This window comes from Trachypithecus francoisi, unplaced genomic scaffold, assembly GCF_009764315.1.
Source record: "Trachypithecus francoisi isolate TF-2019V2 unplaced genomic scaffold, Tfra_2.0 Lachesis_group8, whole genome shotgun sequence".
Lineage (NCBI taxonomy): Eukaryota > Metazoa > Chordata > Mammalia > Primates > Cercopithecidae > Trachypithecus > Trachypithecus francoisi.
In genome coordinates this window covers 14,695,553-14,710,941 of record NW_022681473.1, presented here as the reverse complement: position 1 = coordinate 14,710,941, position 15,389 = coordinate 14,695,553, and the positions used below count along the sequence as shown (strand labels likewise).

The 15,389-nt window shown below is 38.3% G+C and overlaps 1 protein-coding gene across 1 annotated transcript in view; it reads right to left on the bottom strand.

Annotated features, from left to right (window-relative positions):
- The window catches only part of LPXN (leupaxin), a 47,197-nt gene that overhangs the window by 16,082 nt on the left and 15,726 nt on the right, over nucleotides 1-15,389 (bottom strand). Inside the window, exons 4-7 of the mRNA XM_033206885.1 lie at nucleotides 9,203-9,302; nucleotides 5,485-5,652; nucleotides 4,089-4,262; nucleotides 3,903-3,984 (exon numbers count right to left, since the gene is read on the bottom strand). Coding sequence (XP_033062776.1) covers nucleotides 3,903-3,984; nucleotides 4,089-4,262; nucleotides 5,485-5,652; nucleotides 9,203-9,302 — 524 coding nt within the window. The remainder of the gene's footprint in view (nucleotides 1-3,902; nucleotides 3,985-4,088; nucleotides 4,263-5,484; nucleotides 5,653-9,202; nucleotides 9,303-15,389) is intronic.

Below are 15,389 nucleotides of genomic sequence, written 5' to 3'. Positions count from 1 at the left end.
GGCTCAGGAATTGAATGCATGAGGTATTCTTCAAGGCTGAAACAGGACTGGTTGAAAGTCTAAAGAACGATTAGAAGGTTAGATGCCTTATCTTATGGTAAGATGCAGTGATTAGTTCTGTAAATATTGAACAAGAGAGTCTCAATGATCAGGGATGTTGGACACCATGAAGAAATGAGTCAAGCTCTCTACTGAAAAATGGGAATTAAGTAAAAGTTGACATGCTGAATGGTGAAAGTCCATTCCCCCATCCCCTTTTTCAATCTCAGAATGCTGGCAAAGAGAACATCTCTTTAACATAATTGGCTCAACAGAAAAGACCTAAGATTGTCATATTCAGGAATCACTCAACAAAATGGCCAGAGCATCTTACTTGAGTACTGTATAGTCAAGTCCACCAGTCAACAATTTCTGTCTATATCCATGGAGTTTGAAATTAGCATTTTAGTGTCTCATTCTTAAATAGTAACAGACAACCATGGATCAGCAGTATTTGCAAAGACGAGTGTAAACAAATGTAAGGCACCAAAATGTAATATATATCAAATTCCAAATTGAACTGCAAAACATCCCTCCAAACAGGTAGCCAAAGACTATTTGTACAATTCTGGAATTCCTGACTCATGTTCAGGAGAAAACAGGTAAAGAAAAAGGAAAACTGGCCGGCGCGGTGGCTCAAGCCTGTAATCCCAGCACTTTGGGAGGCCAAGACGGGCGGATCACGAGGTCAGGAGATCGAGACCATCCTGGCTAACACGGTGAAACCCCGTCTCTACTAAAAAAATACAAAAAAAAAAAAAAACTAGCTGGGCGAGGTGGCGGGCGTCTGTAGTCCCAGCTACTCCGGGGGCTGAGGCAGGAGAATGGCGTAAACCCGGGAGGCGGAGCTTGCAGTGAGCTGAGATCTGGCCACTGCACTCCAGCCCGGGCGACAGAGAGAGACTCCATCTCAAAAAAAAAAAAAAAGAAAAAGAAAAAGAAAAAGGAAAACTGAGAGAAGGATTTCTTTGAAGAAAACTGTGCTATGAGTGCCTCATCACCACCAAGAAAGATAATGTATAATCCTGTTATCAAGATAACCTGAGGTTATCACTCAGGTTAAAAGAGGGACTTCAGTGGGACCACTCAGAGAGCTGGATATGTGTGCCTTGGCATTAGTGAGATGCAGTTAGTGGTATCAGAGTTATCCCTGGAAAAAGTCCATAGGTGAGTCTGGCTGAAAGAGCCTATGGCAGCTGAACAGAAACATGCAGCTAAAAATTAATTCTAACTCCACTGGCTGTCAGAGAAAAGAGTAAGTTATCCACGGTCCTTCTATGAAAATTTGAGTGGAATAGATGATCTGGAACCATGTTAATAATGTCTAAGGGTTCACTAGGGGGGAACAATGAAAGCCCCTTGAAAAACAGAATCTTTACAAAACAAATCCTCAAAGAAACATGACAAGGACAGAACAGCCAGTCAAGACACGGAAAGGGCAATCAAGAGTTCACTGTTGGACCTGTCTTAATCCCAAAAAGAATTCAGGGAAAAAAGTCAGAGCTAAACACTGGCCAGGCCTGGAGAGCATACAGCCAATTTAACAACAATCCCAGACAAGTTAGACCTTCCTGCCTTCCATTCTCATCTCCATCCTCCCTAGTGTTTCAAGCCTACAGCAGGCAGGTGTCAATGCTGGCAATAAGGGTGAGGGTGGTAGATAACAAAGTGGGGTCAGGAGAAATGAAAGGCCATACCCCTGTCCTCACCTCCTGCAGCTTGAAGGTCCTAAAAAGGAGAGGGAGTGGCCGTCACTTTTAAAGTGCTGTAAGCCTGAACTATTACACAGACCGAATTACCTATGGGCTTAGTTTTTGTGTTTTGTTTCTTAAATTGATTTTATATTTAGAACTGTTTTTTAAGAGTAATCAGAAAAGACAGAGGATTGCACCAGCTTTTATTTGTAAGAGAGGAGAAATCCTTCCCCACTGAGTTCATTCTAAAAGGACAGGAAAAAAAACAAAGTAAAGCAGCTTTCTGATTCCATGTTTGCTCAAACAAACATAAAAAGAAGAAATTTTTTAAAAAAAGACAATTCCGAAAACACATGAAACAAACATACAAAGGGGGAAGAATGGGTCATGTAGAAAGGGTCAAGGATAAAAAAATTCTAATAAAAACTTGCCGACTATGGAAGGTAGAAGACGGTGAAGCAATGTCTTCAGAATTACGAAGGAAAAGAGTTTCCACTTAGAATTCTATCCCCAGGCAACTTAAGGGAAATGACAGAATAAAAATATTTTCAGATATTCAAGTTCTCAAAAATTCTTTCTCAGAAAGCTACTAGGGGATTTTCCCCACCAAAATAAAAGTGGTAACATGTATAAAACATAGACATGGGACCCAGGAAACAGAGCATCCAAAGAGGAAAGTAATAAATGGAATTTCTAAGAGTAAGTACTAGATATAATTCTAAGTTACTGAACCAGAATGACTGTTACTCAGCAGGAAGAAATCATTTCATGTTGAATCAGGAGGAAGAAAGTCTCCTGGAGGGGTACCTCCAGCAAAAAAAAAAGAAAGAAAGAAAAGAAAAGAAACTGACTTATTGCTAGATGCAGTTGACCATTTTGAAAAGAATTTCACAGTTCTGTTACATAACTTAGTGATAAGTACAATGAAAACAAAGCTAATTTCATAAAGGATTCAAATGTTAAGAAAAAAATGAATTTATACAAAAAGGACACTGTGATAATAATATTAACACTACTATACCTCCGTGTGCTTGGCACTGTTCTAAATGCTATGTTTGTATTGTCTTTAAATCCTCATAACAACCCTATAAGGTAGGCAATTTCATTAGGACTATTTTACTGATGAGGAAGTGAGGTACAGAGATGTTAAATGACTTGAACAACATCATACAGTGAATAAATACCACAACCCAGATTTGAACCGGCAAGTCTGACTCTAAAATCCAGACTCTAGTGTAGTCAGTTTGCTACATGGCTTACTTGTGAGCAGTATCTTATGATTGTCAACATATACACACTGAATACTGATCTAATCTGTAATTATGACATAATTATACATTGAAAAAACAGGGGAGGGGAAATATGTTGGGACTGAGTGGGGTAATAATAACATTTCTAAATCTCATCTTCCCTCCTAGACAGTCAATACATAATGGTTGAAACTGGAAAAATAAAACAACCTATAACAAGATAAGTTATTATTTAAAACACGTAAGCAGGCCAGGCACGGTAGTTCATGCCTAATCACAGCACTTTGGGAGGCCGAGGCAGGCAGATCATGAGATGAGAAGTCCAAGACCAGCCTGGCCAATACGGTGAAACCCTGCCTCTACTGAAAATACAAAAATTAGCCGGGCGTGGTGGCAAGTGCCTGTAGTCCCAGCTACTCGGGAGGCTGAGGCAGAAGAATCGCTTGAACCCGGGAGGTGGAGGTCGCAGTGGGCCGAGATCGCACCAGAGATCGCACCACTGCACTCCAGCCTGGGCAACAGAGCAAGACTCCATCCAAAAAACACACAACAACAACAACAACAACAAATAAGTAAATAACAGAAGAAACAGCTAAAATAATTTGGAGAGGAGAACTGGATTTGGGGATGAGAACGAGACTTTTTCAATATTCAACAAGAAAAGTCTTTTTCAATGTTACCCTTGAAGTAGTATTTGAGGTTTTAAACTATGCATTTGTATTTCTGTGATTTAAAAAATCAATGTAAAGGGAATTTATAAATGTTGGAGAAAGGCAGAGAGGGATGGTGTCTAGTACTGCAATGGACGCTTCGATAGTAGTGATAGGAACCAGGACTCCCATGACTACCAGGAAAGGTGTTGCTGGTCTTATAACTACCCACTGGGGTGTGGTATACAACCTCTCAAGTTGGGTCATACCTTCTGCACCAAACACCTCTCCACAGTGAGAGCAGAAGAAGTGTTCTGGGTGCCAGGTCTGGTTCATTGCTGTCAGCACTTTCTGAAAAGGGAACACACAGATATTACAATGATGCAGAGTTGTAAAGCATGACTCTGGTTCTGAACGAGTGATTGAAAGCTGGAGAGGAGTGGGGATTTACTTACATCCAGGATGGGAGCAGCGCAGTAAGCGCAGCGTGGAGAAAAAAGTTGGTGGTAGTCGTTGGGGCAGTAGGCCAAGCCATTCCGCTCAAAGAAGGGACTGGAGCCAATCTCTTCTTTGCAATGAGTACAGACAAAATGTTCAGGATGCCATGATTGCCCTAGAGCATGGATCACCTGTGGAGTGAAATGAAGCCTGACACAGGAGCCCAGTTGAGTGCTCTATAGCCTATAGGTTGCACAACTCTAGGGAGCACTCTTCATACTGTACCCCTTGTAGACAACACCCTGTGGAATTACACAACACTGAGGCCTAGACCTAGGTTCCACCTAAGGCCATCTGTTATCTGTGCTTTATGGATTGATAATAAAAGGATGCCCACTTCCGGCCGGGGGCCGTGGCTCAAGCCTGTAATCCTAGCACTTTGGGAGGCCGAGACGGGTGGATCGTGAGGTCAGGAGATCGAGACCATCCTGGCTAACACAGTGAAACCCCGTCTCTACTAAAAACTACAAAAAAACTAGCCGGGCGAGGTGGCGGCGCCTGTAGTCCCAGCTACCTGGGAGGCTGAGGCAGGAGAATGGCGTGAACCCAGGAAGCAGAGCTTGCAGTGAGCTGAGATCCGGCCACAGCACTCCAGCCTGGGTGACAGAGCGAGACTCCGTCTCAACAACACAAAAAAAAGTGCCCACTTCCCTGACTGATCACTGTGATGAAAGCCTGTAAATGTTCACAACCACTCCACTGCCACAGGGGGTGGCCGAAACAACATAGAGCACATTAATGACAGACAAGTTGTAACTGTAGCCTTGGCGTGGAAGGGACCCCTGGAAGAGGAAAAGGCCAAATGACAGTTTTTATTCCTCTAGTTTGAACACTTTATTCCATGCCCTATGCAGTCAGGTCTCAAAGCCTTTTATCATAGCTTTGGTCAAGGATGATGCAGAACAGGGGTCTGCAGCTGTGACTTGGAGCTGAGTTCAGCTGAAAATTGTAATCAATCAATTTAGACTGGGAATGTCTGAACAAAGGGAGCAGTGAGAAAGGTCATCTCAGTAAAGGCAGTACAGAAAAACGGTTAAGAACTCACTCGGGAGAGAGTCTACTGGTTTCAGATCTTATCTCTACTTCTTACTAGGCCTTGGATATGTCCATTAATGTCTTTGAGCCCTTAGTTTCCTTATCTTTACAAAGGGAGCAACCATGCTTCTTGAAGGGCCGATGTGACCATTAAATGAGGAAATACTTGTAAAGCACTTAGCTCAGTGGCCAGAGCACTGTGATTAGTAATTATTCATGATAAGTAAAACATCTCAAATTATAAGGAGAACAAGCAATCCTTGACGGGACAGAGAAAGACACAGAAGGCTGTAGGACCAAAATTTCAGCCCATCTCACCTTCCCAGCAATCGGTTTCTGGCAGGATGCACAATGGCCCTTGGGCACTGTGGCAATGCCAAGGTCCTGCAATTCCTGCTCCAGACCCCCGAGCATTGAGTCCAGGGAGGCCTTGTGATCCTGCTTGTCTGGTAAGTGTTTCTTGCCAGCATCTGCTCTCACTGCAACCTGGCCCAAGACAAGAACCAAGAACACAATCAGTCTCATGTATTTCTACTCTCACTGGCATCTTCTAATGACTCTATAAATTCACCTTTACTGACTGATCTCTTAGCCTCTCCCCAGCCTTCCTCCAAGGCATTGGAAGAATCTAAAATTTCAACACCAATAAAAATATTGTCATCTCCCTTTCATCCTAAACTCCTCAGGCCAAATGAAATCTGACTAATCTTCTGCTTGTAAATCTTTTCTTAACATAGGAATTTTAGTACATGAAAATGATACCCTTTGAAGATCTTAGGATGACCCCAGTTCAAAAACTAGTCACATCTCCATTTTACTCACTTATTTAACAGTATTTGTTGAATACCTGGTTTGTGCCAATCATTGCTCTAAGCACTTGGATTAAAGCAAGGATAAGACTGACCAAGTGCCTGGTCTCATGGAATAGAATTCTGTGGGTGATAGACAATAAACAATTAAACAAACAAATACATGTTATAATGTCAGATAGAGATGTTATATAGAGAGATAGAAATGGCACACGAAGATGGTGAGAATAATTGATTTAGATGGAGGTAATAATCAAAGAAGGCCCCTCTAAGAAAGTAATATTTGAGTAGATACTTGGGACTCAGAAATATTGGCATTTATGGGAAAAGCATTCTAGGGGAGGGAAGGCCCTGAGGAAGAAAACAACTTGGCACATTAGAAAGAAAGTCAAAGAGGTCAGTGGGGCTAAAGCAGAGGGAGTGAGATTGAACACAGCAGGAAAAGGTGATTGAGAGAGAGAGGCAAAGATCACATAGGAACCTCATGGTAAACACTTGGGTTTTATTCCAAGGTGATGGGAGCCATTGCAGGATTTCAAGCACAGGAGTGAAGGAATCTGGAGGATCCCTGTGGTAGCTGAGTGGAGAATTAAGTGTTGACAAGCAAGAGTGAACATAGGGAGATTATCAGATAATGACTTAGATCAGTGTTACAGGAGAAGGTGGTGAGAAGTCGTCAGATAAGACTTGTTGATTGATTGGAATTATTTAAGCAATGTCCAAAATTATTACAAACTATTCAAAGAAAGATCCCTACTTTAAAAAAAAGCCGTGGGGTGGGGCTAACTGACCCTTCATAACCTCATATCCTGATTCTGGCTCTCTCTACTCCTTTCCAGCTGAGCGACTGCTACCATCTATCCACGGAATACTTCACTCATCAGAAAACTACAATGGCTCTCCATTGCCTCCACATCAAGTCTGCACTCATCAGACAGACATTCAAAGCCTCCCATCCACTGTCCTCCCTTTTTATCTTTCCCAATCTCATCTTTTATTAATACTTTGTTGTAAAAGGCCTCCATTGTTTAGGCCAGCTGGGCTCTTCAGTCTCCTGAATGTGATCTGTTACTGTCTGCCTTAAGACCTCTACTTATCTTACTTTTACTGCCTGTTAAACATCACATTGTCAACAATCAAAATGCTCATTTTCCTTCAAGACATTTTGATCATCTGACAGACATCCTTCCTTCTCTAATATATGTTAGTTAATATTCAAGAGGTTAGTGTTCAGAAGGTTAGTGTCTGAAAGGTCCGAAGGGGTGACTGACATTAATTATGAAAAATAAGTAAAAATACAATATAACTACATCTACACCTACATCTCTATCTCTTCACTGGTACCTTCCAGAATACTTCTGAACAGATACAGAAGAGACAGGAAATTCTGCCTATCTCCAGTGGGGCAGAACTGGATGGCTAGGCTGCAGAGCTGAGAAGGAAACAGTTTTAAGTGCAAGCTTTTTGTACTTTTGATTTTTGTACAATGTGAAGGTGAAGCTTATTCAAAAGATAAATGGGGCCAGGAACAGTGGCTTATGCCTGTAATCCTAGTACTTTGAGAGGCTGAGGCAGACAGGTCACCTGAGCTTAGAAGTTTGAGGCCAGCCTGGGCAACATAGCAAAACCTCGTCTACTAAAAATACAAAAATCAGCTGGGCATGGTGGCGCATGCCTGTAATCCTAGCTACTCAGGAGGCTGAGGCACTAGAATCGCTTGAACCCAGAAGGTGGAGGTTGCAGTGAGCCGAGATCACGCCACTGCACTCCAGCCTGGGTAACCGAGTAAGAATTTGTCTCAAAAAAAAAGATGGCGTTGTAAATTAAAAATTTAAATAAACCAAGATACATGTTAAATCAATTAGAAACACAACACAATTAAATCTAATGTACATTTTTTTTCTAGTATTTTCAGATATATAGCATAATAAGCCAATCTACCCAGCTTTATTGTAGACACTGGCCCATCAAAGGATGTAAGCCATTAAGGAAAACTTGTTTGTAATGTTTATTTATTCATCTCTCTAATAAATATGTGTTGCTTACAATGTATCAGGCCCTGTGTTGAGCATTGGGAGTCCCAAGGTGAGCTCTAAAGATAAGGTCCCTGCCCCCTCCAATCACACACGTTCTTACATACTGTTTTGAAATTATTTCACAATCACCTCATGAGTATATGTCAAATCCTCCAACCAGATTTAAAATGGTTGGATTCTCTGCCTTAAGGATTCTGGATTATATTTCCTTAATAAATCTTTAAGCCTATTTATCTGAGATTTTCATTCCACGCCAGACCATGTGAGCTCACCACTTTAGAGGTGTTCTAGAGACTAGAACAAAGAGGCAGATTTTATCTCAATATGGGCTTGGGACTTCCCACCCTTCCTACTGTCAGAGCTACACTTTGATCTCCCCTGCTGTGTCTCAGCTTGCTCACTGGTATCCTCTGTCCTGCTTAGTCAGGTCTCTTTAACAGTCCTTTCGGCCAGGCACAGTGGCTCACGCCTGTAATCCGAGCACTTTGGGAGGCCTAGGCAGGTGGATCACGAAGTCAGGAGTTTGAGACCAGCCTGGACAAGAAGGTGACACCCTGTCTCTACTAAAAATACAACAAAAATTAGCTGTGCGCAGTGGCGGGCACCTGTAATCTCAGCTACTCAGGAGGCTGAGGCAGGAGGATGGCTTGAACCCGGGAGGCGGAGGTTGCAGTGAGCCAAGATTGCGCCACCTCACTCTAGCCTGGGTCACAGAGCAAGACTCTGTCTCAAAAAAAAAGAAAATCCTTCCACATTATCAAGCCTTAGATACCTCTGCCTTCAGGACTCATTGCAACTAACACCACCTTTCTTCCCATCTCTGCCAGTTCTTCAGAGTCCATCCCAGGTTTCAACTATCTGATTAAATCTCCAAAATCTCTCTATATCCGTAATGTTTGCTCCACATATGTTTGCAAACCACATGGCTTTTATTCTATAAATGTTAAAAAACTTATGCCTCATTTTGCCAAGCACACTCCAGCTCCTTGAGATCAAAGTCTATATTATATATTAATTTTTGTGTCCAAATAACACATAGTACAAAGATGGGTTAATTCATGGAATTAAATTTAGTCTGGAAAAAGCAATGACAACTTAGGAAAATTCCTAAGTGGGAGAATGCAGAGCTGAGTTCCACAAAGAAAAACTGGTGACCCCATGGGCCCTGTTTATCATCTGGACTGCACTCACCTTGGCCTGCATCTCAGTCAGGTGAGCCATGAGCTCATCCAACTGAGCAGCTGCTGACGTTTTAGAAGGTGGTGGTGATACCTTTGGCTCTTGGGCTTCACTACAGAGGGAAAACAAAAAAAGTCATACGAACAAATCAAAACTCAAATAATGTTAAACCACACATAAAGTACTGGAAATGCAATTGTAATAATGAATCCCTTGGATATGAAGCTAAAATCAGAGATGAGGGTATTTAAAAATACATATTAATATGTACTAGACTGAAAATCTAAACAAGTTCTCTCTGCCTTTTGTCTCTATTTCTCCCTGGCCATCTAAGTTATAAAAAGTATTATATCTCCTGTCAGTTATTGTCAAAAATAAAAATAAACTAGAATATAGAGCAGGCATCAACAAATAAGGTCCTTGGATCAAATCTGGCCATGTCCATTCATTTACTTACTGTCTATAGTTGCTTTTCTGCATAGTTGGGTAGTTGCTACAAAGACTTTACAGTCCATGAAGCCTAACAAACTTTCTATCTGCCTCTTTATAGAACAAGTTTGCAAATCTCTGGTGCAGAAAGTTTACATAATATATATGATGATGATTTCCTATTCATATAATTGTAAGTAAATTATAAATAAATAAAACTTTGGACCCAATAAACAGAATATGGATTCTATTCAAGTATCTGCATAATCATTAGTAAAATTAACCATGTATGAGGATACAAAGTAAAGCTCAATAAATTTTTTAAAGTACATCATATAGACCATATTCTTAGATTGGAGTGAATAGAAGTACAAATTAATCATTAAAACTATCCACATAAGAAAAAACAAAGCACTTCTAAATAATTCTTGGGATAAAAAAGATTAAACTGAATTTCAAATCAGATAGAAATAGCAATGAAAACACACACACACACTCACACACATGCACACACACACACGTCTTTGGGAGTTGAAAGCTAAATGTTACTGAGAAGAAAATACATAAATAGCCTTAAGTGTGATATCAAAAAATGAGGAAGACCACAAATAAACAAAACTTTCAAGTCAAGAGTCTCAGAAAAATCTGAAATAATTGAACAGAAGGGATAAATGCATAAATTAATGAAATAGAAAACAAGAAATAAAACAAAAACTGACAGTTTTGGGGGTATCGTTGTATAAAATTTCCAAATACATAGAAAAATATAGAACATTACTTCATTCTATATATAGCCCAGAAACTTTTTAAAATCAAAGAAAAAATGATGTGCATGCATGAGAGAGAGAAGGTTAAATAAAATTAGTTGAAATGTGTTTTTTTAAAAAGACATAAAAAATTTTAAAAAGTCATGGCTAGGTGGTGTTTATACTGGTCATCCAAAAATAGTTCAAAATTAGGAAAAAGATTAATATAATTCATTAACAAATAGGAGAAAAACTTTATAAACACAATGATATGTGCTGAAAAAGCAGTGGAAGACAAATTTAACAACCCTTCCTGTTGTTGAATATCAAGAAAAATAAGAAAAAGTCTATAAACTGATAAAATGTTTCCATAAGAAATCTATAGCAAATCTCATAATTAATAGTCAAATATTAAGCAGATTTCTAATTAAGAGGTAAGTTGGACTTAGATCCTATTATCATTGGCAATCTTCAACATTATTCTAGAATACATTATCAAACACATTTAAAAGCAAAATAAGAGAATTATATAGTTGAAAAAAAGGCAGCACATCTTCATTCTTTATTTTAAAATAGATGCTATAATAATTTCCCAGGAAAATGTAAGATAAATGACTGAACAACCATTGGAATGAATAAAAAAGATCAGGGTGGCAATTAGATACAAGAATAAAATGAAGCAGCCTCTTTCCTACTGACCATCAATAAGCAGTCTGAAAATCCAATGAGAAAAAAAGAACCTGTTCACAATTCTAACAAGTTATAAAATATCAATAATATATTTAACAAAAAATGTGCAAGAATTCTATGAAGAAAAACCATTGACAGACATAAAGGAAGATCCACATATCCAATTAAACAATGAGCAAAGGACCTGAATAGATGTTTCTCCAAAGAAGAAATAAAAATGGCCAAAAGGTATATGAAAAGGTATTCAACACCATTAATCATCAGGGAAATGCAAATCAAACTATTATAAGATACCACTCACAAACAGATGGCTATTCTCAAAAAGTCAAAAGATGGCAAATGTTGGCCAGGGTATGGAGAAAAAAGAACACTTATACACTGTTGGTGGGAGTGTAGATTGATACAGCCATTATAGAAAATAATATGGAGGTTTCTAAAGAAATTAAAAATAGAAATACCACATGACACAGAAATCCTTCTTCTGGGCATACACAAAATAAATGAAATTACCGCTTCGTAAAGATATCTGCACTCTTAGGTTCATTGCAGCATTATTCACAATAGCCAAGAGGTGGAAACAACTTAAGTGTCCATCAATGAATGGACACCAATGGAATAAAGACATTGTGAAATATGCACACATACATAGCAGAATATTATTCAGCCTTAAAAAAAAGGAGATCCTGCTATTTGTCATAGCATTGATGAACAGGAAGGACATTATACTAAGTTAAATAAGAAAGAAAAATATTGCATCATTTCACTTATAGGTGGATTTTTTTTTGTTATTTAAAAACGTCAAACATGTAGATATATCGGTGATGAGGGGCAGGAAAGGGAGTGAAAATGGGGACATGTAGGTTAGAGAATATGAAGTAGCAGATATGTAAGATGAACAAGCCTAGAGATCTAATGTACAACATAAGAACTATTGGTAATGAAATTATGTTGTATTTAGGATTCCTGCTGAATGAGTAGATTTTGGCTGTCCTTGCCACAAAAACAAACAAAAATGTGTAACTGTGTGAGATAATAAATATGCTAATTTGCCTCACTATAGTAACCATTTTACTAACTATTCATATCCCATAACATAATATTGTACACCTTAAATATGCACAATAAAATGTATTTTTAGAAAAGAAGTCCTACATAAATGAAGATAAATATTATGTCAGTTTCCCCTAATTAAATTGTAAATTCAATGTAATTCACATAAAAATTCTGACAATTATTCAAGCTAATTAGTAAGGTGATGTTAACATTTATGGGATAGAACACTCAAGACAATTTTGGAAAAAAAAATAGGAGGGGTGTGTGGTGTCTCACACCTGTGGTCCCAGCACTTTGGGAGGTCCAGGTAAGAGAATCACTTGGGACCTGGACTTTGAGAACAACCTAGGAAACATGAGAGAGACCTGGTCTCTATAAAAATTAAAAGTTTTAAAGAAAAAAAAAAAAAGAAAAACAGGAGAGAAGATTTGTCTGGATAGATGAGGTGTCTTATAGAGTAACAATAATTAAATTTGTATGATGTTGGTAAAAAAAACATAGATAGGGCTGGGTGTGATCGTTTACACCTGTGATCACTCTGGGAAGCTGAGGCAGGAGGACCGCTTGAGCCTAGGAGTTTAAGACCAGCCTGGGCAACATAGGGAGACCCTGTCCCTACAAAAATTTAAAAATCAGCCAGATATGGTGGCACACACCTGTCGTTTCCGCTACTCAGGACGCTGGGGCAGGAGGATCACTTTGGCCCAGGAGGCCAAGGCTGCAGCGAGTTGTGATCATACTACTGCATGCCAGCCTGGACAACAGAAGAAGAATGAGACCCTGTCAAAAAAACAAAACAAAAAACAAAAAAAAACAAAACAGAGAGAAGAAAGAAAAGAAAGGAAAGGAAAGGAAGAAGAAAAAGAAAAAGATAAAGATAAAAAACAAATAGGTCAAAGGAGTAGATTAGAAAACCCAGAAACAGGCTCTTGCACCTAAAAGAACTTCCTATATGATCAATGTGGCATTTCAAATCACCTAAAACAGACTACTCGACTCAATGAATAACAACCTATTTGGGACAAAATAAATATGAATCCCCAACACACCATATACACGAATAAATTTGAGACAAATTAAAGATAGATATAAATATTTTTAAATGTAATGATAATAAAAAAATGAAGAATATATTTTACAATTTGGGGTAATGAAGGTCTTCCTAAGATAGACACAAAATTCTGAAGTGATGTCAAAAATGAAAATAAAATTGATACAGCTAAGTTCACAAAACTTAAATATAAACAAATATTTAAAACATAATATTCAAGAGTTTAAAGAAATCTGTAAATAATTTAGACAAACAGAAACCTGAGCTAAGGATTCTTTTAAAAACCAGGCTTCAGAAAAAGAAACCCAAATGTTTATTACCATATAAAAATACCCTCAATCTCATTAATCTTTAAATTGGCAATTTAAAGCAATGAGATACCAATATTTACCTATTAGCTGAAATTTTAAAAGAGGGATAATATGCAGTGTTGGCAAAATATGAATTTTATATATATATATACATACACATTTATATATACCATAGGTAATTAAGTAAACTTATAAACACTCTGCAAGGGCAGTGTCTATCAACATTTCAGACACATATACCACTTGATTCAGCAATTTTGCTACTAAGAATCTATCCTACAGAAAAATTGGACATATATATATATGTGCAAGGACGTTTATTAGGGTACAGTTTCTATGAGCAAGTTGGAAATAAACCAACAGAGCTAAAGTAAAATAAACTATGGTTCATCCATGCTATAGAATAACATGCAACTGCTAAGCAGACATAGATTTATGTGAACTAAGAAAGACTTCCAACATACATTGTTAACGTAAAAAAAGAAAAGCCCAAAACAATATGAAAATTATACTTCCAGTCTGGTGCAGTCACTCATGCCTGTAATCCTAGCACTTCAGGAGGCTGAGGTAGGAGGACTGCTTGAGCCCAGGAGTTCAAGACCAGCCTGGGAAACATAGGGAGATTCCATCTCTATGAAAAATTTCAAAATTAGCTGGGTGTGGTAGCACGTGCCCGTGGTCCCAGCTACTCGGGAGGCTGAGATGAGAAGATAACTTGAGCCCAGGAGGTCAAGGCTGCAGTGAGTCGAGATAACACCACTGCACTCCATCCTGGGCAATAGAGAGAGACCCTGTCTCAAATTAAAGAAAAAAAGAAAGAAAAAATATACTTCCATTTATATAAATGTATAAGCCCATGTACATAAGTGTGAATATGCACGCACATAAGTCTGTAAGGAGAAGAACCTGACAGCAGTAACCCATGGAGTTGGTAATGAGTTGGTGAGAGGAAAGACTCTAACTGGGGTGGTCTCACTTTTCACCCTATGTATACATTTCCAAAATCTGCGACTGTTTATGCACATGAGTTTATGAAACAGTTTTGTATCTTAAGCTATATTTTTAAAATAAAACAAAACACAGGTCATCTATACTAGGAAAATAGCTAATACACATGGTCAACAGATGAAGTAGTGGAGGTGACAGATGAGACATCAGTAGTGCAATTCACCTGTATATCTGTTATACACACACACACACACACACATAATGATTCTACAAACAACCTTCAGTAAAGTACACAAATACAGTCACGGTGTAGAGGTTTCTATTTTAAATTGTTTTAAAATATGAAATTAATACATGTTAAGTGTAGAACATTTGAAAACTACAGAGAAATATAAAGAAAAAATTTTAAACACACGTAATCCCCTTTCCAGGAGGCAATTACTCTGGACGTTTCGGCTGATACCATTACACTCAACTATGATTGTGTGTAATTTTAGAAAACTCAAATTATACGTTTTTCCTACTCTTATGCAAACATTTTTCTATCTTCTGCAACCATAATAGATAGCATTTATTGAATGTCTGTCTACACTATGCCTGACACTCTATACAGAGCTTTACACAGGTTCTCTTTAAATCTTTTATAATGACAACCTTAAGAGCTGGTATTGTCTCCTCCAAATGAAAAAACTGGGGCTTAGAGAGGTTAAAAACTTTTTTGTACATAATACAGTTGGCAAGTAACAAAGAGCTTGGGCCTGCAAACTGCAAAGTTTGTGCTGTCTGTCCTGAATTATCTGCCAAAATAATGTTTAAAGGCTATATGGTTTTCAAATATATAATGTATTATATAATTTATTAAACCAATAATTTATTGCTGGACACCTAGGTTGTTTTCTGTCATTATTATAGTCAATACTGCTAAACAAATATTTGCACCCATGTTTGATCATTTATATAGAGTAAATTTT